The following is a 24161-nucleotide window of genomic DNA, read 5'->3' as shown; positions in this document are numbered from 1 at the left end:
CAGGACACATTTACTAACAGTGTTTGTTGCTGTATGTGCTGCAGCTTTGAATTTGTTTTTGAGAGTTAATATTTTGGCTATGGTGTCTTGTTGTGAACTCTACAAGAGTAAAACGGTTTTTAGCAGGTGCTTCAAAGCTAAGTTTGACTGGGAAACTCAAACTCAACAGAAATTCAATGCAGCCTGTGTAATATTTAATGCGTCATTTTTTCCCCCAGTCTATCTTGCAAACACATATTTGTGCTGCAATGCCATGCACAAACTATTGGTGTCACGGAGGAGCAGGGAGGACTCGGCGCAGACTGAAATCTCAGAAAAAACAGGTTTATTTACACACTCCAGGTGCACTATATACAGGTGAAGGAGAAGGGGGCCAGGGTTCCCAGGGGTGCAGAGCGGGGTCGGGAAAAGCGTCCAGAGTCTCCAAACCAAACACGAGAAATCTGCATACAGAGAACAAGGGTTAGCACAGAACTTTCACGGACAGAGCTCAAAACTGGCTGAGGCTAAAGTAGCACTGACGAGAGTTATTCAATAGTCCAGCGGCGAGGTGCTCTCAGTCACTGCCTTAAGTAGCGGGAGCAAACAAGGTGAGGAGCCACAGGTGATTGCCTACAGGTGGTGGAGGCCGGGAGCTCACAATGAGCTCCGCCCAGGCAGCGAGCAGAGAGAGAGGAGAGAGAAAAGACAAAACATAACATGTAGCCACACAGGGCCAGCCGAGCAGGCACGGGGACCATGACAATTGGACCCTTAAGATCAAACCTATGTCATTCTTTTGGTCCACTGCGGTGTAGTAAGCCATCAAACACCCCTGTTTGAAACTAAAAATATTACATGAAATTTGTTGTTCAGCCAAAAATGGGTAAATGATGTAATTTGGTTAAAAAAACAAAAAAAAAAACAAAAAAACAACAACAACAACCATAATTTTTATGTGCTGAGTTTAGAATAAAAGCAATTTTACCTAAATTGCATGATTTAGCACTGTCAACAACAAGGAATTTAAAAATGTCATAATAATGGGTTTCAAGTGGCCAAAAGCTGAAAACAATCTAGACCCTTTCATTCCATTTGCATTAACACAGCAAAAATGGTCAAAAAAAGAAAGAAAAAGGAAGTGAAGTGGCCACATAAGGCCAGGATAGAGCCCAGAGGGTTAATGCGTAAAATGTATAAAAATATTATGGATTACAGGGTAATACATTAATGTTAATAGCAACTGTAAGCTTTTTATTTTGAAGTTACAAGTATAAACAATTCTGTTACATTTACACTTAATTTTTTTACTATAAGTATGGACATGGAAACAAGTAAACAACATTTTATAACAAGTTTAACTGGAATTCTGTACACTGAAAAAAAACCAACCCAACAACACATAAAAACACAAACAAGCAGCCAGTGCCTTCATCTGTCCATTAAGTGTCAAACGTCACATGACCCGTAGTCCCTGCTCGTCAGCACATGCTTTTAAAAAGAGCTCCATGTCCTCTGCAAACTGAAAAACATAAATAAAGTATGAAATAGTAAATGCCATGAAGTGCAGTGAAAAATACACAAATAAAACGAAACATAGAGTGGCTAGATGAACATAGTTGTCAAGTTGAATGCTTCTGTGAGAAAGAGAAAGGATAATTACATTTTTGCAAATCATTTTGCTCGCTTTTGTTTGTCTTTAATATTAGCTACATAGAGATGTGAGAGATGTTTGTGCAGCAGCATAGATGTCCTCTCTGTCTGGTCGAGGTGAGTTGGACTATTTGCTGGATGGAAGAAAGTGATTGTGGCTGCTCTATCTGGGACAGCAGAGAAGGACACCGAGGAGTGAAGAGAAATGAGGTGCCAGTTTGTGACCTATTTATGGAGGATAAGAGAGTTTATGTCTTTGGGACGTACTGCGTGTGTCTGTGCACATATTTGGTAACACACATGAGACTCATTTGCAGGTATTTATCTCCATACATATCATCAGACAGCTAACACCAGCTATTTTTAGGGCCTGGACAGTCTGTGTATGTGTGAGTGACTCTGTCCATGAATATGAGAGCAGTCTTCAGTCTGAGAGCTCAGATAGCCATACATGACAAAGGGACAGAATTATTGTTGGTGTGTATGCAGAAAGAAGGCCGTGTGGTTGCTACTGTCGAGCAGCATATGTGTCTAGTCGAACACCACCTTCCCCCAAAACACACTCCCCAAAGTGACGTAATTAATCTCATGAGCCTCCGTGTTATGGCCAGTACTATTTTATTTTTAGCCATGCATAGTAGAACACATTGGGCAGAGTCACACTTGCATTGCTCCATTCCAGAAGGTCTCAGGTTGCCACAGATCACACTCACCAGTGTATGTGGTCTAGGAGCTCTCCCCAGAGGTTTGCAGTTGTAAACTGTGATTTGCTCAGAACTCATTGTTGCATTTTGTTTAAAAAGTAAACATACTCCTGTACAAACGCCATCCACTGGACCAGGTCTAGGCACTTTTTTGGGTGAAATCAGTCAGGGGGCTGGGCAGGTCCGCAAAACCGGTCATGAACCAAAAATAGCAACGAGCCAATCCCAAGAACTGCCTAATTAGTCAATAAGACTCTGGAGAGTCTGGAGAAAAGAGAATCTGCCAGTAGTCCTGGTTATTTCCAGTTTGGAAATCCAGGGGCTCGTCAAACCGGGGCATGGAATAAGCACCAAGCTGAGACACTTCATTCAGTTTAAAACTCTTCTTAACACATTTTTATTTGCTGAAGCCTTTTGCCCTCTTTAAGGGGTTAACTCAGTTTGTTTTAACATGTTTTATCTTATTTATTCATTTATTTATTTTATCTTATTGTATCTTATTTTATTTTACTTTGCTTATGCTTTTTGTATATGTACAGCACTTTGTGAACCCTGGTTTTATGTTAAAGTGCTTTATAAATAAAGCTGATATGGTATAATTATAATTATAGTTGCAGTACAGTGGCCCTTGTTTATCGCGGGAGTTATGTTCTAAAAATAACCCACGATAGGTAAAATCTGCAAAGTAGCCAATTTTATTTTTTTACAATTATTATAGATGTTTTGAGACTGTAAAACCCCTCACTGCATGCTTTATACACTTTTCTCAGACAGGCATGAACATTTTCACACTTTTCTCTCTATTTTAAACACTCAAAGTTCAAACCTTTGTAGAAAAATAAGTCCAGTATTATAGAATGAAACCAAAGGCACCTGTAGGTGATGATGTTTAGTTGACACTGTTGTGTATCTTGGCGAGAAAACTTACAAACATAAAGTACAGCACTTCAGGGTCACACTGCTAGCGATCGAAGATTTATGTAAATTTGACAGGCTGAACGCATTCTGAGCTGTACAGGGGACACGGCATGGAGGAAATTGATTGACAGTGGTCTGCAGCCAATAAGGACACAGAACACTATAAGCTGTAAAAAAAAAAAAAAGGGGGGGGGGGGGGGGAAGGACAATTTAAAACTGCTGGCTAGGGTTAAACATAAATTCATTGAAATTATAATTCATGTCTGCAGTAATTACACGAGTTATGTCAGTTGGAGGTAACTAAAATTAATACTGAATCAGTGTGTAACTGAAACAATGTCAGACTTGTGGTGGTCTTTTTTACTGAAAGAAGTTCGGGAGACAATCTAGCAGTTCACGCCGTTTTATCATGCGGCAGTTGCAGATTCGGCTTGCACAGCTGTTGGTCTTCTCTATGTCAGGTCGTCTGCTCACAGAGAAGTGAAGTACAGTTCACAATTCAAAATATATATCAGACACATGAAAACAGGAAACATTTGTAATTGGCTATTGATGTGCAGATTCCCTGTTTTAGACTCGGTGCTCCCTGATTTGTTCTCCTCGTGGTCCTTCTGCATGGCAACGGTCTTTGACCTCAAGTCAGGGATCTTCTCCTGTGTGAGAAAACTCCTTCCTACCTTACAGTTGTTACCAGACATGTTATTTCCAATTTAACTGACAAATCACAAGTTTCAATTATTTTTGACTGGAACACCATGTTATACCCCACACAAAGCCAAGGCAGCCTCTATCTATCTGAAGCAGTGTTCTATAAGTGTGGAGCAATTTACCTTCAACACTCAACTCTATGCCTCTTAGTTTACCCTTCACACTGTGGGGTTAGTGCTCATATCCTTCTAACAAGGAGTGTATCAACTCTATTCTGAGCATGCATTGCAATGCATGTTAAAAATGAACTTTATTAAAAAGCTTCTACCCCATCGGACCAGAATGGACATGTCCTAAAAACAATTTGGGCTTTATAGATAATTGTGAAACATTATGGGGGAAACCTGGTCTTGTTAGCACAAGCGGCATCCATCCCACTTTGGATGGAGCAGCTCTCATTTCAAGAAACCTGGCAGCAATTTTTCACACCAGCCTATTAATCAACCAGCAGGAGCTACGAGGGCTACGCCGCAAACTTGCACTAAAAAAATCTGTGAAACAGCGAGGTGAAAGGTGAACCGCGTTATAGCGAGGGACCGCTGTAATTTTGAAGGTAAGTCACAACATACCCTTCGTAAATACTAATGTATAGAAACCGTTACCAGCAATCATTCATTTTTGTGTGGTTTTCACGGTTTGTTGACATGCTGTGTAGGTGTGTACTTGACGAGCTAATATCGACATAACGGGGAAACATCTGGTTTGACTGTTCTTCACCTGTAGTTTGAATGCTGAACATTTGCCTGTTTAGATCATGAGACCAGTCACTATACAGAGATGTGCTTCTGAGTGTGGACGATGTGTCTTCTGCTGCAGTGATGCAGTTCTGCTTGTGTTGAGTGATGTAAACAACTGATCGATCTAAACGCTTTAAACGTCAAAATTGATCATTAGATTTTTTATGACACAGCAGCGGTGAGTGTTCCCACCTTCTGCTCTTTGTAACTTAACGCCATCTTTCCGTTTTCGAGTTCTGGACATGATTTTGGAGTATATCTTCGCAGTAGCGATTGACCGCAAAGTAAAGCTGCCGGAAATGTACAACCCCACATCCGGTCTCAAAACAGGAAGTTAGCATTGTCTCGTGCACATAGTCAATACCTGTTTCACCTTACTCACTTTATTTAAACCCTACAGTTCCAGGATGTTATCTTAATAGTCATAGATTGGGACATAATTGTAGATAGTAAGTTGACTGCAGTAGATTAAAGCTGAAAATATGAAGATGGCCATTCTTGGGAAGGTAAAATAGTAATAATAGTGAATTTTTTAAAAAAGGAGAGAAGAAAAAGAAAGAGCAAACGCGCTCTAGTGTGAACCCTCAAAGCGGCCCGCATGCGCAAAAGAAGATGTCACACACAACACGCTCTGTTTAGACCCAGACCAAACAGGATTGTTGGCCGTTAATATAAAGACTTGTTTCGGACTTTACGTTTCCCAATTTTGCTTTAAGTTATAGTTATTTTGGTATTTACATACGGCCAAATAATTATCCTTATTGCTGTTTTAGAGGAGCGGTGCTTCAAAGGATAGTTGCAGATTTCTGTCAGAATCTGCAGATTATACAGTACAAATAAAATGTTCATGGTTCTCCAATGTTGTCTTCCAGACAGTTTCACTAACATCTACATGGGATGGCCAGGAAGCGTTCGCAATGTCTTATTGGGCGCTTCTCTGGAGCTGATAATTGGCGTCTGTCTTGTGTCAGTGACGTAAAAGACGGATTTAATGCGACATGACTATTCAAACAGCAGTCGCTTTCTAAAACATCAGATATGTATCGGATTCAGCACCACATACGAAAGTGACCCAGATCGGATTTGAAAATATCGGATTTGTACTGTTCACACTGTCATAGCATGATTGGATATGGGTTGCATAGGGTCAGAAAAGTCGGACTTGATGCGATTTTGCCTGCAGTGTGAAAGTAGCCTTAGTCTCTGAAGTTTAAAAACTTCATAATGACAGGCTGAGGCACCTAGGAATTATTTGAGGGAAGACTGTGACATCTTTCAACATCCAGTGGGCTCCTTAGAGTGTTTTGGAGAGCCAGCTCTCCATGAAAGCGCATGCATCTCTTCGTTCTGCTCCTTCAGGTAGGTTGATCAATCTCAAGTTGGATCTGCGACTTGTTCTCTAGGTCATTGACCTTTGAACGGAGCGTCTCTGCCTCCTTTTCCAGCTTTTTAACTGCGATTCTCCACTTGTGTCACTCTCTCAACGCATCCCTGTATGTCTTCTCGCACAGCGGAAAGCACACGGTCCAGTCTGCCGGAAAACTCTGACTTAAGTGTGTCGAGAGCTTTCAGAATTTTCAACTTTTATTTTCAACTGGCAGTGTGCTGATGTAACAGCCTTGTTAGTTTCTTCCTCGTCCTCAACGCCATCATGTAGCACACTAGCTGCAAACTTTGTCATGTCCATTTCCTTGTGAGACATTTACAGTGGGGCAAAAAAGTATTTAGTCAGCCACCGATTGTGCAAGTTCCCCCACTTAAAATGATGACAGAGGTCAGTAATTTGCACCAGAGGTACACTTCAACTGTGAGAGACAGAATGTGAAAAAAAAAAAAATCCATGAATCCACATGGTAGGATTTGTAAAGAATTTATTCGTAAATCAGGGTGGAAAATAAGTATTTGGTCAATAACAAAAATACAACTCAATACTTTGTAACATAACCTTTGTTGGCAATAACAGAGGTCAAACGTTTACTATAGGTCTTTACCAGGTTTGCACACACAGTAGCTGGTATTTTGGCCCATTCCTCCATGCAGATCTTCTCGAGAGCAGTGATGTTTTGGGGCTGTCGCCGAGCAACACGGACTTCCAACTCCCGCCACAGATTTTCTATGGGGTTGAGGTCTGGAGACTGGCTAGGCCACTCCAGGACTTTCAAATGCTTCTTACGGAGCCACTCCTTTGTTGCCCGGGCGGTGTGTTTTGGATCGTTGTCATGTTGGAAGACCCAGCCTTGTTTCGTCTTCAAAGTTCTCACTGATGGAAGGAGGTTTTGGCTCAAAATCTCACGATACATGGCCCCATTCATTCTGTCCTTAACACGGATCAGTCGTCCTGTCCCCTTGGCAGAAAAACAGCCCCATAGCATGATGTTTCCACCCCCATGCTTCACAGTAGGTATGGTGTTCTTGGGATGCAACTCAGTATTCTTCTTCCTCCAAACACGACGAGTTGAGTTTATACCAAAAAGTTCTACTTTGGTTTCATCTGACCACATGACATTCTCCCAATCCTCTGCTGTATCATCCATGTGCTCTCTGGCAAACTTCAGACAGGCCTGGACATGCACTGGCTTCAGCAGCGGAACACGTCTGGCACTGCGGGATTTGATTCCCTGCCGTTGTAGTGCGTTACTGATGGTGACCTTTGTTACTTTGGTCCCAGCTCTCTGCAGGTCATTCACCAGGTCCCCCCGTGTGGTTCTGGGATCTTTGCTCACCGTTCTCATGATCATTTTGACCCCACGGGATGAGATCTTGCGTGGAGCCCCAGATCGAGGCAGATTATCAGTGGTCTTGTATGTCTTCCATTTTCTGATGATTGCTCCCACAGTTGATTTTTTCACACCAAGCTGCTTGCCTATTGTAGATTCACTCTTCCCAGTCTGGTGCAGGTCTACAATACTTTTCCTGGTGTCCTTCGAAAGCTCTTTGGTCTTGGCCATGGCGGAGTTTGGAGTCTGACTGTTTGAGGCTGTGGACAGGTGTCTTTTATACAGATGATGAGTTCAAACAGGTGCCATTCATACAGGTAACGAGTGGGGGGACAGAAAAGCTTCTTACAGAAGACGTTACAGGTCTGTGAGAGCCAGAGATTTTCCTTGTTTGAGGTGACCAAATACTTATTTTCCACCCTAATTTACGAATAAATTCTTTACAAAGCCTACCATGTGGATTCATGGATTTTTTTTTCACATTCTGTCTCTCACAGTTGAAGTGTACCTCTGGTGCAAATTACTGACCTCTGTCATCATTTTAGGTGGGGGAACTTGCACAATCGGTGGCTGACTAAATACTTTTTTGCCCCACTGTACCTTGTCTCTTCCTTCGGGTATAACAGGATAAGAGTTTAGAAAAGTGTGAAGTAGGAAATTTCAGAATTTGAAGAAAAAAAAAAAAAAAAAATGCAGCAGAGCTCCGAAACATGTGGCTTACAGCTACACCGTCTAAGCCAGAAGTCTAATTTAATTGTTACACCTGGTAGAGAAGCCACACTGATCATTTTATTAAAGATGAAAGAATTTAGACATTTTGTAACTCTCAGTGATGCGCAGTGTTCGTTTGACTTTGGGACCTGAAGCGGAGTTTAGGACCCAGATTACTCCGCGAGGCTCCTGACTACGGTAGCCATAATGATCCGAATATCCATCAAGCGGTGCGGCTTCGTAGCTTACCAAAGTCGTACTAAAACATTTTTTGACAGATTTTTGAGCACCGTATACCACATAAAATCCGTTTGAGGTCAGTAAGCACAAACAGAATTCATACATAAGGTGCACTGGATTATAAAGCGCACTGTCGATTTTTAAGAAAATTAAAAGATTTTAAGTGTGTCTTATACTTCAAAATATATGGTACATAAGGTTACAGATTTTTAGGATCACCTCTAAAGGCTGAAAAGAAACCCCAAAACAAGTGGATAAAAATCAAAAAAATAAATGAATGCATGAGAAAAAAAAAACAAACAAAAAAAACTGCTCTAAACAGACCATTACAGACTGAAGCAGGCAGAAAGGGCCAGAGGGATTCTCAGCTTCAACTTCAAAGTCTCACATAAAACACTGACCACAAACAGGAATACAGCATAAAAGACATTTATTTCTGGAAAACAACAACCTGTGAGAGTTCTCATGCAGTCTATCAAATTCCTACTCACACTGAAACATTTTACGAGCCTCTGGCTTTTCACCTGTGAGTTTTCTTGTGATGCATCAATATACTTTTTCGACTGAAACTTTTCCCACATGTTTCACAGGGATATGGCCTCTCACCTGTGTGGGTTCTCCTGTGAATATACAAATGGCTGCTTCGACTGAAACTTTTCCCACATATATCACAGGGATATGGCCTCTCACCTGTGTGGGTTCTCATGTGAATATACAAAGTACTGCTTCGACTGAAACTTTTCCCACATATATCACAGGGATATGGCCTCTCACCTGTGTGGGTTCTCCTGTGAATATACAAATTACTGCTTCGACTGAAACTTTTCCCACATGTATCACAGGGATATGGCCTCTCACCTGTGTGGGTTCTCCTGTGATTATACAAATTACTGCTTCGACTGAAACTTTTCCCACACGTATCACAGGGATATGGCCTCTCACCTGTGTGGGTTCTCCTGTGAATATACAAACGACTGCTTTGAGTAAAACATTTCCCACATGTATCACAGGGATATGGCTTCTCACCTGTGTGGCTTCTCATGTGATCATACAAATTACTGCTTCGACTGAAACTTTTCCCACACGTATCACAGGGATATGGCCTCTCACCTGTGTGGGTTCTCATGTGAATATACAGAGTACCGCTTCGACTGAAACTTTTCCCACATGTATCACAGGGATATGGCCTCTCACCAGTGTGAATTGCAAGGTGATGTTTCCATGTACTTCTAGCTCTGAAACTTTTCCCACATGTATCACAAGGATACGGTTTCACATCAATGTGGGGTTTCTTTCTTTGGGCCTGATTCTTGATGGATTTTTGGCAAACATCAGACACAGTCCGGCTCTCCACATCATTGTGACTTCTGTCTCGCTTCTGTCTCTTCTTTGACACTGAGGTCACAGTTTCGCTTAGCCCTGACTCTTCACACTTGCTGGATTCTTCATCTGTGCTTTCACTTTGAGGAGAGTCATCACAGAGGAGCTGCTCCCCATCTCCTCCTGGTTCACTGTGCTCTCCTTCCTCAGCAGCAGTCACCATAAAGGTATCAGGCTCCTCCTTCAGTCCCAGCTGCTCTCCTTCCTGACTGCTGCACAGTTCCTCCTGTTCCTCTTTAATTTGTGGAGGTTCTGGGTCCTTCTGCTCCACACTGGAGCTCCTCTCCTGGTCACAGAGCTGCTGCTCAGGGAGAACCTCCTGTTCCTCATAGATATGCTGCTGTGGGACGTCTACAGGGACAGAAGAAAAAAGTTACTGATGCAACCACAGAAACATTAACAGGACTTTACAGCATGACTGCATCACTCATGTATGTGGACTGACACCCGAGTTCACCTGTTTTGTGGTTTGAAAGCCACAGAGTTTAGAGAAAATGGGTCTCAATTGTTCCCATACTACTGACACATACGGGATCACTGAGGGTAACAAATTTCCCACGTGTGGGACTAATAAAGGTTATCTTATCTTATCTTTCTCTTTTGCTCTTCTCCAGCTTTGACAAAAGTCCAGCTGGGATAACCACATTTACTCAGGGCCTTCTTGATTAGGGATGGGTATCATTTAGGTTTTATCCGATACCGGTGCCAAATCGGTACTTTTGAAACTGTGCTGGTGCTTAAATGGTGCTCAAACCGGTGCTTAAAGAATGGAGAACACAAAATTGGTCCAAAAACCTCTCATGTTCAGCTGTTTTTTTGTAAAAAGATAACAATGTTAGCCTTTTCTGCAGCTATAGGGCATATATGGTATCACTCTTGGATGGAAGCAGTGCTTAAACAGTGGAAAAAAAACAAAACAAAACCATAAACCTTGTCCAAAACCTCTCATGTTTAACTGTTTTCCACTTTTTCTTTGGTCATTTTAGCCTTTTTGGCCAGGGTGAAGGGAGTATCTGCCATCAAACAAGAACACAGCTGCATGTAACTACGACGGTGTTTGCTAGTTCACCTTACATGCATTAATGTAATAACGTGGTTAGCCTACTCAACGTAAATTACACATGAACAACATTAAGCTACTCACGCAGAGAAGAACGGCTGCTGCTGCATCATCATCCTCATCATTTCTGCTACACTGGCAGGGCTAGGGGCCAGGACTCTCCTCTTTGGGTTCTTGAGGGATGTTGCTAACTCTGGGTCCGACAACAGGCACCACACCCGCAGTAGATGTGCACTGCGTGAGGTTTCGCAGTAAGCTATCAAATACGGTGCATTTCTCGGCTTTTAAAAAACAAACAAAAAAAAAACGCTATGCGTCGCCAGGTGTTTCATCAGATTTGAGGTGTTACCTCCTTTGACAGTATCACAGTATCAGCTTAAAGCACTTGTTGCGGCTGAGTTTGCATATTTTGCTGTGAAGTACAGCCAGACTTTGACCGCTTCGCCTTGAGCATTTTTAATCTGTAGCTCTGCTCTAAAAGAACGTACGTACCTGGACCCGCCTACTATCCTTGCTAAAGTTAAATGATTGGCTAGAATCCAAAGTGTGTGACAATTCAGGAAAAAAAAAAAAAAAAAAAAAAAAAAAAAAAAGCATATGGCCACAATGGCACCGGATACCGGTACCCATCCCTATTCCTGATGTGCTGTTTTTCCGCTTCCCTGGCTGCTGGGTCAGTGGGGATGGTGTTCGCTCTGTGGTGTAGCATCCTAATGACACCCAGTTTGTGTTCCAGTGGATGATGAGAGTCAAACCTTAGATACTGATCTGTATGCGTAGGTTTCTGGTACACATCAGCTTTTAGATGTCCCCCATTACTGATGGAAATCTCACACTCAAAGAAGGCTAACCTGCCACTTTTCATATCCTCGCTGGTGAATTTGATGTGTCGGTCCACCGAGTTAATGTGATCCGTGAATTGTGGTATGTCCTGAGATTTGATTTTCACCCAGGTGTCACCTTCGACTGGCACAAACAATTATTCTGATAGTCGATTAGTCAATGATTAATTTTGCGATTAGTCGACTAATCAGATCATCATCCATTGGACGTAAAACGTATTGCACCAGCAGCGTCTGCTCTTATATAACTATCATTAGCTTACAGCTTTAAGTGTTTAAGGTATGTGCTAACTAAAAATGAAGACAAGATGATAGTTTATTAAACGTTTAATGACCTTTGCAGTTTGTCCTGGTGGAGTTTAATAAACTCAGCCATCTGCTCCTTGCTATCTAAAATATAACACGACACTGGAGTAAATTCTCGACCATCTCACACTTCTGTTTAATCAGTTTTCAGCTTGACGTTTATTCAGCTGTGTGAAAAGTAGAGATGGACCGATCCGATATTACGTATCTGTATCGGTCCGATACTGACCTAAATTACTGGATCGGATATCGGAGAAAAATAAAAAATGTAATCCGATCCATTAAATATCTCGAAAGCACCTCACAAAACTTGCAACACGCCGTAACTCACCTCAGAACGTTAGCACGTCGGAGCAGTATGCATCACGTGATAGAGCGGCTGTGGCATGCAGGACCTGTCGGTGGTCTGGATAGCATTTGGAGCTTCGCCACCAAACCGACATTTCATCTCCAACAAAGTTATCACAGAGAGAAGTAAAGCAAGTGTGTAAGTCCATCTCTGAATGTTTGTAAAGCATTCCAGCGTTAAGCTTAACAACCGATATATGGAGCGACTGCCTCTTCTTGCTGCTACTTCAATCATGAAACTGCTTAATGATCAGCTGATCGGCTTTTCTGTCGGGAGTCCGTCTCTCTTGTTTGTTTTTGGCCCACTTTGCACCAGAAAGAGGAAACCAGCGGCTGAACAACAGCAGCACGTTTAAGCTTGATCAGCTGTTGTTAGAATGTATTTAATATTACTTTCTACACCAGGATCCTTTTCTACGCAGCTGACGGCTGTAACTGTGCAGGGGCGGATCTAGCAAAGTTTAGCCAGGGGGGCCGATAGGGCATTAACAGGGAAAAGGGGGCACAAAGACATACTTTTCTTTCTTACTCTCATTTAAAATGTCTAGCTTTTAATAAATAATTATCTGAATCTTACACCAAAGTTTTAATCTGATGTAAAATGTATAGAAGTCCATTACTGTATATAGTAACTGTTAAGTCTAATATATATACCCTAGTAAGCTATAGTACTTTTTCCTTTGGGAAGGTACCATCTGTGCAGTCTGCAATTCTGTTGAAGAAAGATGTTGAATCTATTTAATATTTCTTGAAAAATAATTGATTTCTGTGCATTGTTTTTCACACTGCATCAAATTAAGGTTGATTACATCGATTAAGCATCATGAGGAGCGTGAGGGGTGGTTCCCTATTTTTTATTTATTTATTTTTGTTGCTGGGAGTTGGAACCCTATTAGTTAGGTTGCTTAATATTTATGCTAAGTACTCTTTAAAATACCAGAATAGGGAGGATGGTGTAGGTTTAAGTTTATTAGATTGATCAGTATTTCGGAACTATGAAATATTTTTTTTTTTTTTTGCATACAGGTATAACAGAATAGCTTTAGTGTTGTTGTTGTTTTAAACTTGAGTATGAACTTATACAAAATGCAGCAAGATATTTAAAAAAAACAGTTTTGTTGATTAAAAAACACTATATCGGATTCATATCGGTATCGGCAGATATCCAAATTTATGATATCAGTATCGGACATAAAAAAGTGGTATCGTGCCATCTCTAGTGAAAAGTAGAGATGGCACGATACCACTTTTATGCTCAACCTCAGGTCGAAACCGGGCAAATCCGGAGAAAATCACCCTCCGCTCAGCGATCATGCTGTAGCGGTTATGGCGGAGGCCCAGTCGTCCCCACTTCTCGGCCAAATGGACGTCGACAAATTGGTGGAGATGGTATCGGCGCAGCTGCAGAAGGCTGTGGAGGCCTCCTTTGAGAAGAAGATTGATCCGGTTCTGAAAAGACTGGAAACATGCGCAGCTAACATCTCTGCATTGGATGTTAAAATGAAGGAGGCAGAGGTGCGTATATCAACGCAGGAAGATGTTACAGCGGGATATGGCGCCAAGATTTCTGAAGTGGAGCTTAAGCTGGAGGCCGCTTTGGATAAGATTGATGACTTGGAGAACAGGAGCCGACGGTGTAACATACGTGTTATTGGGCTACCCGAAGGCAGTGAAGGTACCAACCCTGTGTCTTTTTTCAAAACGTGGTTACCGGAGTTGGTGGCTGTGAGTTTCAAGGGCGGCGCTGTTAAAATCGATCGCTGCCACCGGGTGCTTGCACGCCTCCCTTCCAGTGCCCAGCGGCCCCGCGCGGTCATCATAAAGCTCCACAACTTCCAGGATAAAGCACGGATCATGCAAATGGCTACGAGGAAGCAGTCCTTATTTCATAACGGCATTCCTATTATGATATTCGAGGACTTCTCCGCCGCTGTTCTGAAGAAACGCCAGGGATTCTACCACGTCAAACAACGCCTCAGGGAGATGGGTGTCCCCTTCGCCATGATGTACCCGGCTGTCCTTAGGATCAAGATCGATGGCCAGGAGAAATCTTTTAGAACTCCAGAAGCAGCCTCAGCTTACCTGGATAACGTGCCTCAAGGGGCGGGACCGCGCTCATCCTCAGTGGCTCCAGCGGACTGTTGATCTGTGCTCCTGTCCCATACGTGAGGCATTCGCCAATCCCTCGTCTCCTCCTTTCTTTTTACTTTTTTATTTATTTATTTATTTATTTTTTATTATTGTTATTTTTTTTCTGTTTGGTTTCTTTTTTTCTTTTCGGGTCTGCGCGGAGATAATAACCCCATACACATAGACTATTTTATTTAGCCATTTATAATCCGAATCCTTGTTTTAGCTGCGGGCGGGCAGCTGTTTCACGTTACTGATTAAGAAAAGACTCTGGTCCAGCATCTTTCTATGTCCAAGTTGGAAAGTTTGCTTGCGCCCCCTGCTGGGCGTTGGAGACCTTTGTCTGACCTCCATACTCACTGGTTTCTTGACGGTTCTGTTTCTTGTAAATAGTTTTTTGTTAATTGTTAGCAAAGCAGTACGTTTGTTTTTCTATGTGTATTTTACTTGCCACTGGTGTTGTAGAGCAGTGTTTGGGAGCCCTACATATCAGCTATGCTTTGGTCACCTGAGCGTGGTTCCATGCTTATTTAAAATGTTGTATGATAAGTGATAATTCAATGTTAAATGTTTGTTCCTGGAATGTAGGAGGTATACATAACCCTATTAAACGGAAAAAAATATTGAGTTTTCTTAAGAGGGAGAATGTACATGTTGCCTTGTTGCAAGAAACTCACCTGTCTCCTCAGGAGCATCTAAAACTGAAACGTGATTGGGTCGGTCAAGTTTTTAGTTCCTCCTTTACGAGTAAGAGTCGCGGTGCAGCTATTTTAATACATAAACACCTACTGCTGACAGTTGACCAAACAATTTGTGATAAGTCTGGTAGATGTGTTTCCTTAAAGGGCACCCTAGGTGGTCAGGCGGTGTCATTTCTGAATATTTACTTTCCACCAGTACAGTCTAACGACTTTATTGCTCATACTTTCTCTTCCTTTTCTGATTGGGTTTGTGATAATTCTGTGATAGCCGGTGATTTTAATTGTTATTTTTCTACAACTAAGGACAGATCCCCTCCTAAACAAATTCAAATGTCTACAAGGGCCAAAGCACTTTTAGATACTTGTAACGAACTTGATCTGGTTGATACCTGGCGGACTCTTCATCCTAACGATAAAGAATTTACTTTTTTTTCCGGTGTTCATAGAACAAGTAGTAGAATCGATCGTTTTCACCCCCAAACGATCACTGGGAAACATTTTGGGATGTACAATAGGCGATATTATTATATCAGATCATGCGCCGGTCTTTGTTCAGCTAAGTGATCTAAATCCTGTCCCTCGGTCTCATACCTGGAGATTTAACAATTTTTTGATTCACGACCCAAAATTCGAAATATTTTTAAATGATCAGCTTGAACATTTTTTAAAGGTTAATGCAACCCCTGAAGTTTCTCCAGGCCTGCTTTGGGACACCCTGAAGGCTTACACTCATGGACTGATTATATCATATTCAGCAGGCCTGAAGTGGAAAAATCAGATGGAACAACGGAAATTGGAACTGGAATTGCACGAACTGCAAGCTAAACATAATGAATCACCATCAGAGCAATTAAGGAATGAAATTCAGGTGGTTAAAACAGCTTTGGAGGCACTATTGACAAGAAAGGCTGAGAAATCTCTTTTCTTCATGGCAGAGGTTGTATGAGTTTGCTAATAAACCTAACCGCTATCTGGCCAATCTTCTTCATAATAAGGGTGCTGGTTGTAATATCCCATGTGTTAGAGACTCATCTGGTTTACCTAAATATGACAATGTAATTATTAATGATACTTTTAAAACTTTTTATAAGCGGTTATATACCTCCCAGTTTAAATCAACATTGGAACAAGGTATGCATCACTTCTTCTTAGGACTAAATTTACCTAAAGTTACTGAAATCCAAAGGGATGATTTATGTAAACCTATAACGCAAAGTGAAATTTTGAAAGTTATTCAGATGCTTCCAAATAACAAAGCCCCGGGTCCAGACGGGTTCACAGGGGAATTTTTTAAGAAATTTAGTAAGTTTAGTCTGACTTCCCCACTGCATAAGATGCTTCTGTCCTCTTTTGAGGCAGGCACTCTCCCCCCCCTCCTTAATGGAGGCTAATATTTCGCTAATTCTGAAGAAGGGGAAACCTCCAGAAGAATGCGCCTCCTATAGGCCTATATCTGTTTTAAATCTTGATTTGAAGATACTTGCTAAGGTCCTAGCTATACGTCTTGAGCCAATACTACCTTCGATCGTTGAGAATGATCAAACTGGTTTTATACGGGGGCGGTATTCCACACATAGCGTGAGGCGCCTACTTAACATTATTCAGCACTCATCTTTGTTTAACCCTGAGGCTCTAGTCATCTCACTTGACGCTGAAAAGGCCTTTGACCGTCTGGAATGGCCGTTTCTTCTTTTCACACTTCAAGAATTTGGTTTAGGTGACAACTTTGTTAAATGGATCCAGATCCTTTATACTTCCCCTCTTTCGGCAGTGATTACCAATGGTTATAGGTCGGACAATTTCAGTATTGAACATGGCAGTCGACAGGGCTGTCCGCTGAGCCCTTTGTTATTCGCCCTGGCTATGGAACCCCTTGCCACAGCCATTAGGAAGGATGCTGCTATTGAAGGACTCTGTTTGAACAATTCTCAACATAAGATTTCACTTTATGCAGATGACGTCTTAATTTTTCTAAATTCTCCTGCTCACTCAAATTCCTAGATTAGTTGCGTTAATTTCCCAATACGGCTCCTTCTCAGGCTACAAAATCAATTTTTCTAAAAGTGAGGCTATGCCCCTCTCTGTTCTAAATGAGGTTGATCCAAACATTTCTCAGCCTTTTCGTTGGTCTCCCTCCGGTTTCACTTATTTAGGGGTAAAGATTTCACCGAATCTAAAAGAAATGTATAGTCTGAACTACACCCCTTTAATTCAGACCATCAATCGCGATTTGGGTAGGTGGTGCAGCCTCCCTCTGTCTCTCTTAGGTCGTATTCATCTGGTCAAGATGAATATCCTCCCTCGCCTCTTGTATTTATTCCAGATGTTACCGCTTGCTCTGTCAAAAAGGTTTTGTCAAAATTAAATGGTTCAATTATTTCTTTTATATGGCGTAAGAAAAGACCTAGGCTGAGATACAGTTTTCTGTGTTTGCTGGTTCAGAAAGGCGGTCTTGCCGCTCCCTCCTTCCCACAATACCTCTTGGCTGCACAGTTTAAATTTCTTACAGAATGGTTTATGGACGATCCGGATTCCATTTACCTCAGCGCTGAGTCCGCTTCTTTAAAGGGTATCCGTTGCGGAACCTGCTATATATTTCCTCAGGTAAAGCCACAGTTCTAACACAAGATAATATGGTGCTAAAGAATATGCTCGTTGTTTGGCGCAAAGTCAGGCGCCTGGAAGGATATTTTAATTGTTTCTCCCTTCTTACTCCTATTCATGAAAACCCTGACTTCTTACCTGGTCTTCGGGCTGGTTTTGCGGACTGGTCTCAAAAAGGGATTAATACAGTGGGTGATCTTGTTCATGAGAACTCTCTTCTTACTTTTAATCAACTGAAAAGCAAGTTTGGTCTGACCAATAAGGATTTTTTGAAGTACTTTCAGGTAAAGCACTATATTACTTCTAAATTGAAGGATTTTAATGGAGGGTTTGGTCTTTCTCCTATAGAATCACTCATGGTAAAAACTACCCAACTAAAATGTATCACTAAAAAGATTTATAACATTCTGTCTGATCTTAGAATGGATGACTCTAACAAAATCAAGGGCCAATGGGAATCAGACGTAGGCGCTATAGATGCTGAAGCTTGGGATGAGTTGTGTTGTCGTCCTTTTAAAGCCTTGGCATCTAATTCTATTTGGGAAAGGCAGTTTAAACTTATAAATAGGCTTTATATTACACCCGAGAAGAGACACATAATGTTTCCAGCTTTGCCTAATCTTTGTAACAAATGTCAGTCTGCTGTTGGTTCCTTTTTTCATTGTCTGTGGAGCTGCCCTGTTATTCTACAGTTTTGGAGATCACTCATAGATAAGCTATGTACTATATTTAATTGCCGACTGCATCTGGGTCCAAGGACTTGCTTGTTAGGACTAAATGATGAGCTACCTGCCGGCTTTCGCAGCAAAGATCTCCTTCACATACTGCTGCACTACGCTCGAAAGTGCATTATGGTACTGTGGATTTCTGATAAGGCTCCATCTGTCAACCAGTGGCTACAGTCTGTGATATGTATTATGCCAATGGAAGCCTTCTCTACGGCACTTAAGGACAAACCTTTCCTTTTCTATCGCATATGGGACCCTTTTTTGGCCCACCTGGACACTCCTTCTGCTCAGAGGTTGAAATCGGGCTTACGGGATTTAGCCTGGCAACAAAGGGACGATTGTTAACCTTTTTCATTGTTTATTACTATTGCTGTTGGCTTTTTCTTTCTGCCTCCCACGTCCTGCTATACATGTAGATGCATCTTTGTCCTGTGTATGTATATGCTGGTGACTGCTGTTTTCCTGCTTTGCAATTAAAAGTTCAATAATGAAAAAAACAAACAAACAAAAAAAAAAAAACTGCAGGAATGTCTTAAAGACATAAAGACCTGGATGGCCGCTAACTTTCTGCTTCTTAATTCAGATCAAACTGAGGTTATTGTACTCGGCCCTGAAAAGCTTAGAAATATGGTATCTAAGCAGATTCTTCCTCTGGATGGCATTACCTTGGCCTCCAGTAACGCTGTGAGGAGTCATTTTTGACCAGGACATGTCCTTCAACGCACATATTAAACAAATATGTAAGACTGCTTTCTTCCATTTGCGCAACATCTCTAAAGTTAGAAATATCCTGTCTCAGAGTGACGCTGAAAAACTAGTTCATGCATTTATTACTTCCAGGCTGGACGACTGGAATTCATTATTATCAGGAAGTCCTAAAAACTCCCTGAAAAGCCTTCAGCTGATCCAAAATGCTGCAGCAAGAGTCCTGACAGGGACTAGAAAGAGAGAGCAGATTTCTCCTGTTTTGGCTTCCTGTTAAATCCAGGAATCAAAATCCTGCTCCTCACATACAAGGTCTCAAATAATCAGGCCCCATCTTATCTTAATGACCTTGTAGTACCATATCACCCTATTAGAGCACTTCGCTCTCGCTCTGCAGGCCTACTTGTTGTTCCTAGAGTATTTAAAAGTAGAATGGGAGGCAGAGCCTTCAGTTTTCAGGCCCCTCTTCTGTGGAACCAGCTTCCAGTTTGGATTCAGGAGACAGACACTATCTCTACTTTCAAGATTAGGCTTCAAACTTTCCTTTTTGCTAAAGCATACAGTGGGGCAAAAAAAGTATTTAGTCAGCCACCGATTGTGCAAGTTCCCCCACTTAAAATGATGACAGAGGTCAGTAATTTGCACCAGAGGTACACTTCAACTGTGAGAGACAGAATGTGAAAAAAAAAAAAAATCCATGAATCCACATGGTAGGATTTGTAAAGAATTTATTCGTAAATCAGGGTGGAAAATAAGTATTTGGTCACCTCAAACAAGGAAAATCTCTGGCTCTCACAGACCTGTAACGTCTTCTGTAAGAAGCTTTTCTGTCCCCCACTCGTTACCTGTATGAATGGCACCTGTTTGAACTCATCATCTGTATAAAAGACACCTGTCCACAGCCTCAAACAGTCAGACTCCAAACTCCGCCATGGCCAAGACCAAAGAGCTTTCGAAGGACACCAGGAAAAGTATTGTAGACCTGCACCAGACTGGGAAGAGTGAATCTACAATAGGCAAGCAGCTTGGTGTGAAAAAATCAACTGTGGGAGCAATCATCAGAAAATGGAAGACATACAAGACCACTGATAATCTCCCTCGATCTGGGGCTCCACGCAAGATCTCATCCCGTGGGGTCAAAATGATCATGAGAACGGTGAGCAAAGATCCCAGAACCACACGGGGGGACCTGGTGAATGACCTGCAGAGAGCTGGGACCAAAGTAACAAAGGTCACCATCAGTAACACACTACAACGGCAGGGAATCAAATCCCGCAGTGCCAGACGTGTTCCGCTGCTGAAGCCAGTGCATGTCCAGGCCCGTCTGAAGTTTGCCACAGAGCACATGGATGATACAGCAGAGGATTGGGAGAATGTCATGTGGTCAGATGAAACCAAAGTAGAACTTTTTGGTATAAACTCAACTCGTCGTGTTTGGAGGAAGAAGAATACTGAGTTGCATCCCAAGAACACCATACCTACTGTGAAGCATGGGGGTGGAAACATCATGCTATGGGGCTGTTTTTCTGCCAAGGGGACAGGACGACTGATCCGTGTTAAGGACAGAATGAATGGGGCCATGTATCGTGAGATTTTGAGCCAAAACCTCCTTCCATCAGTGAGAACTTTGAAGATGAAACGAGGCTGGGTCTTCCAACATGACAATGATCCAAAACACACCGCCCGGGCAACAAAGGAGTGGCTCCGTAAGAAGCATTTGAAAGTCCTGGAGTGGCCTAGCCAGTCTCCAGACCTCAACCCCATAGAAAATCTGTGGCGGGAGTTGAAAGTCCGTGTTGCTCGGCGACAGCCCCAAAACATCACTGCTCTCGAGAAGATCTGCATGGAGGAATGGGCCAAAATACCAGCTACTGTGTGTGCAAACCTGGTAAAGACCTATAGTAAACGTTTGACCTCTGTTATTGCCAACAAAGGTTATGTTACAAAGTATTGAGTTGTATTTTTGTTATTGACCAAATACTTATTTTCCACCCTGATTTACCAATAAATTCTTTACAAATCCTACCATGTGGATTCATGGATTTTTTTTTTACATTCTGTCTCTCACAGTTGAAGTGTACCTCTGGTGCAAATTACTGACCTCTGTCATCATTTTAAGTGGGGGAACTTGCACAATCGGTGGCTGACTAAATACTTTTTTGCCCCACTGTATAGTTAGGGCTGGACCAGGTGACCCTGAATCCTCCCTTAGTTATGCTGCAATAGACATAGGCTGCCGGGGATTCCCATGATGCATTGAGTTTTTCCTTTCCAGTCACCTTTCTCACTCACTATGTGTTAACAGACCTCTCTGCATTGAATCATATCTGTTATTAATCTCTGTCTCTCTTCCACAGCATGTCTTTATCCTGTCTTCCTTCTCTCACTCCAACCAATCACAGCAGATGGCCCCGCCCCTCCCTGAGCCTGGTTCTGCTGGAGGTTTCTTCCTGTTAAAAGGGAGTTTTTCCTTCCCACTGTCGCCAAAGTGCTGCTCATAGGGGGTCATATGATTGTTGGGTTTTTCTCTGCATCTACTGTATAATATAAAGCGCCTTGAGGAGTCTGTTGTTGTGATTTGGTGCTATATAAATAAAATTGAATTGAATTGGAAGTGTGAGAGGAAAACCCCAACCCTGCCTCAGTGCAGTGTCCTCGGGTGAGTTTAGAGCTGAATGCTTGTTTAAACAGAGACACATTCACCTTCTGTCCTCCAGAAACATCCCCGCAGCCTCAAAGTAAACGTACCACAGAGCTGTGATCAGGATCCTCCCTCAGAGTGACACTCACCTGTCCTGTGCAGCTTTATTTCTGGTTTCCAGGTGATATCTAGCAGTCTGCGCTGACGGTCGATCTCTTCCTCGTACTGCACAGGATCATTACGAACTTCAGGCTCCTCCTTCAGTCCCAGCTGCTCTCCCTCCTGACTGCTGCACAGTTCCTCCTGTTCCTCTTTAATCTGTGGAGCTTCTGGTTCCTCCTGGTCCACATTGAAGCTTCTTTCCTGGTTCCAGAGCTGCTGCTCAGGGAGAACCTCCTCCTCCTCACAGACCTGCTGCTGTGGGACGTCTGGAGAGACAGAAGAAAGACGTCACAACCACAGAAACATTAACAGGACTTTACAGCATGACTGCGTCGCCCATGTGTGTGAGAGTAAAGCCGTCCAATCAGCTGTAAGTCACTGATCTCAGATCTGCATTTATTCAGATAAAGACAAGACGTGTGGAAATGTGACCACAGGAACCGTGCACGTGCTGTGTATGACTTTAGCTTTTATGAACTGTGACAATCACCACAACGGGCCCGGGCGACCACTTTGACGTCACTGATGGAGAAATAAAAAAAAGCCTTATTGTTATGACATTAACACTGAACTCTTTATAGCTCTGCAGAAGAAGAAAGGAAATCAAGGAAAAACCTTTTCAGGCTAGATTACTGAGTTTATGAGGTGCACCTGAACGCACCATCAAACACACGTTTCACCGCCAAACAAAAAGATTTTCAAACGATTCACAGGATTGAGTGATGGATCCAGGTCAGAGAAAAGCTCAAATCCAGGCTGATTTCAGCGCCTGCTGTTTGAATGCAGCGCAGCGCAGCGCAGTCCTGTCCTCTGTTTGCTCTTTGTTAGCTCACATCTCCAAAAAGTCCTCACAATCAGAAACGTCCCGCAGAGCTGTGATCAGGATCCTCCCTCAGAGGGACACTCACCTGTCCTGTGCAGCTTGATTTGGGGTTTCCAGGTGATATCCAGCAGTCTGCGCTGACGGTCGATCTTTTCCTCGTACTGGACGATCGCTTTTTCAAACTCCAAGAATATTTGTTCAGCAGCAGCAGTTAGTCGCTCGTTGATAAACTCTCTCAGATACTGAACTGGAGGCATCGTTACTGCCTCAGCTCACACACAGCACAAAGCGAGCCTTCAAAAGTTCACGCTGGAACAACCAAACTGCCGGCTTTTAAAAATGTTTACTTCCGCTTCGTGTCCCGCTCTGAAGTTCCGGCAGGAGGAGGATGTGCAAATACTTTGTTCCGCCTGGAATAAACGTCCTTCTTTCTTTCTTTCTTTCTAAAAACCTATTTAAATGTACCAAACAGAGCCATAAATACATAAACAACGTGTTATAAATAATAAAGGAGAGAAAATGAAAAGAAAAGGCCTCATTCAGGTTTTTATCCATAATGAATCATATTCATTCTAGTACTGATCATTCATATACTCAACACCAAAAAGTCTGACGTGAATGAATACTAACACACGGCTTTATAATATTTTATTGCTTGATGTAGGTCTAGAATAAATGAGGAATTACACATGCTGTTCATTAAATGTGTTTGTGGCGTGCTCAGAGTCTTCATTGGTGGAAATCATTTGTAAAAAGTTCAAAACATAATGTCTAGATTTGAAAATGCAAACGCACAGCTCTTTGTGCCAAATTTAATGAGATATGATGATGATTAAAGCATGTCCTGTTATGGAAATGTGAAATAAATCCACACAGACACAAACAGGTTTGAGTTAGCTTCACTCAGGGCACAAAGAGCAGCACAGAGTGTGGCAACAAGCTGACAGTCGTGTGTAGAGATGGGTTTTGTGGAGGGTGTTTCTATTCCTGTGCAAAATGTGTATTCATGAGAGATTTTTGAAGTAGGTTTTGCTGTTGATAACACAATCAGGCATATAACATGGCGCAGACTGTCCAAGACAGCTACCCAGGAATTTTTTGTGCTGAATAAATGACAATATTTTGGTGAACGTCTTGTTTAGATATCTGGAAAAACTTCATCGGATCACAAGCGAAGACGTCCTGGGGACAAATTTGTGCCTGGCCTGCTGAAACTGTACCGGTCTAAGAAGGGAGCTCTTGGTGAGGAGATGGAAGACCTCCTGGATGAACTTGATGAACAGGTGAATGGCCTGCATTTGTATAGCGCTTTTCTAGTCCCTAAGGACCCCAAAGCGCTTCACACTACATTCAGTCATTCAAAC

At 42.2% G+C, this 24161-nt stretch overlaps 1 protein-coding gene across 2 annotated transcripts; it reads right to left on the bottom strand.

Annotated features, from left to right (window-relative positions):
• Positions 1-229: 229 nt before the first annotated feature.
• LOC308405752 (uncharacterized protein) lies at positions 230-23150 on the bottom strand. Of its 2 annotated transcripts, XM_080896484.1 has the most exons (4): positions 22883-23150; positions 21962-22240; positions 523-1501; positions 230-443 (listed from the first exon to the last, which is right to left on the bottom strand). In XM_080896484.1, the coding sequence occupies exons 1-3, from the start codon at positions 23052-23054 to the stop codon at positions 1461-1463; spliced, it is 492 nt and encodes a 163-aa protein (XP_080752610.1). In that variant the 5' UTR covers positions 23055-23150; the 3' UTR covers positions 230-443; positions 523-1460. The 2 variants fall into 2 exon arrangements, with proteins under 2 accessions (XP_080752610.1, XP_080752609.1); XM_080896483.1 differs by lacking the exons at positions 230-443; positions 523-1501 and adding an exon at positions 7963-10098.
• Between the last annotated feature and the right edge of the window lie 1011 nt (positions 23151-24161).

This window comes from Rhamphochromis sp. 'chilingali' (assembly GCF_963969265.1).
Source record: "Rhamphochromis sp. 'chilingali' genome assembly, chromosome: 11".
Lineage (NCBI taxonomy): Eukaryota > Metazoa > Chordata > Actinopteri > Cichliformes > Cichlidae > Rhamphochromis > Rhamphochromis sp. 'chilingali'.
Note: the sequence above shows the minus strand (reverse complement) of the source record. Positions and strands in the feature narration are given on the sequence as shown.

Coding starts and splice junctions, on each gene's coding strand:
- LOC308405752 (XM_080896483.1), bottom strand. CDS start 23,054: ATGCCTCCAGTTCAGTATCTGAGAGAGTTTATCAACGAGCGACTAACT. Junction 22,241..22,882: donor AATCAAGCTGCACAGGACAG/GTGAGTGTCCCT, acceptor CTGTCTCTCCAG/ACGTCCCACAGCAGCAGGTC. Junction 10,099..21,961: donor AATAAAGCTGCACAGGACAG/GTGAGTGTCACT, acceptor CTGTCCCTGTAG/ACGTCCCACAGCAGCATATC.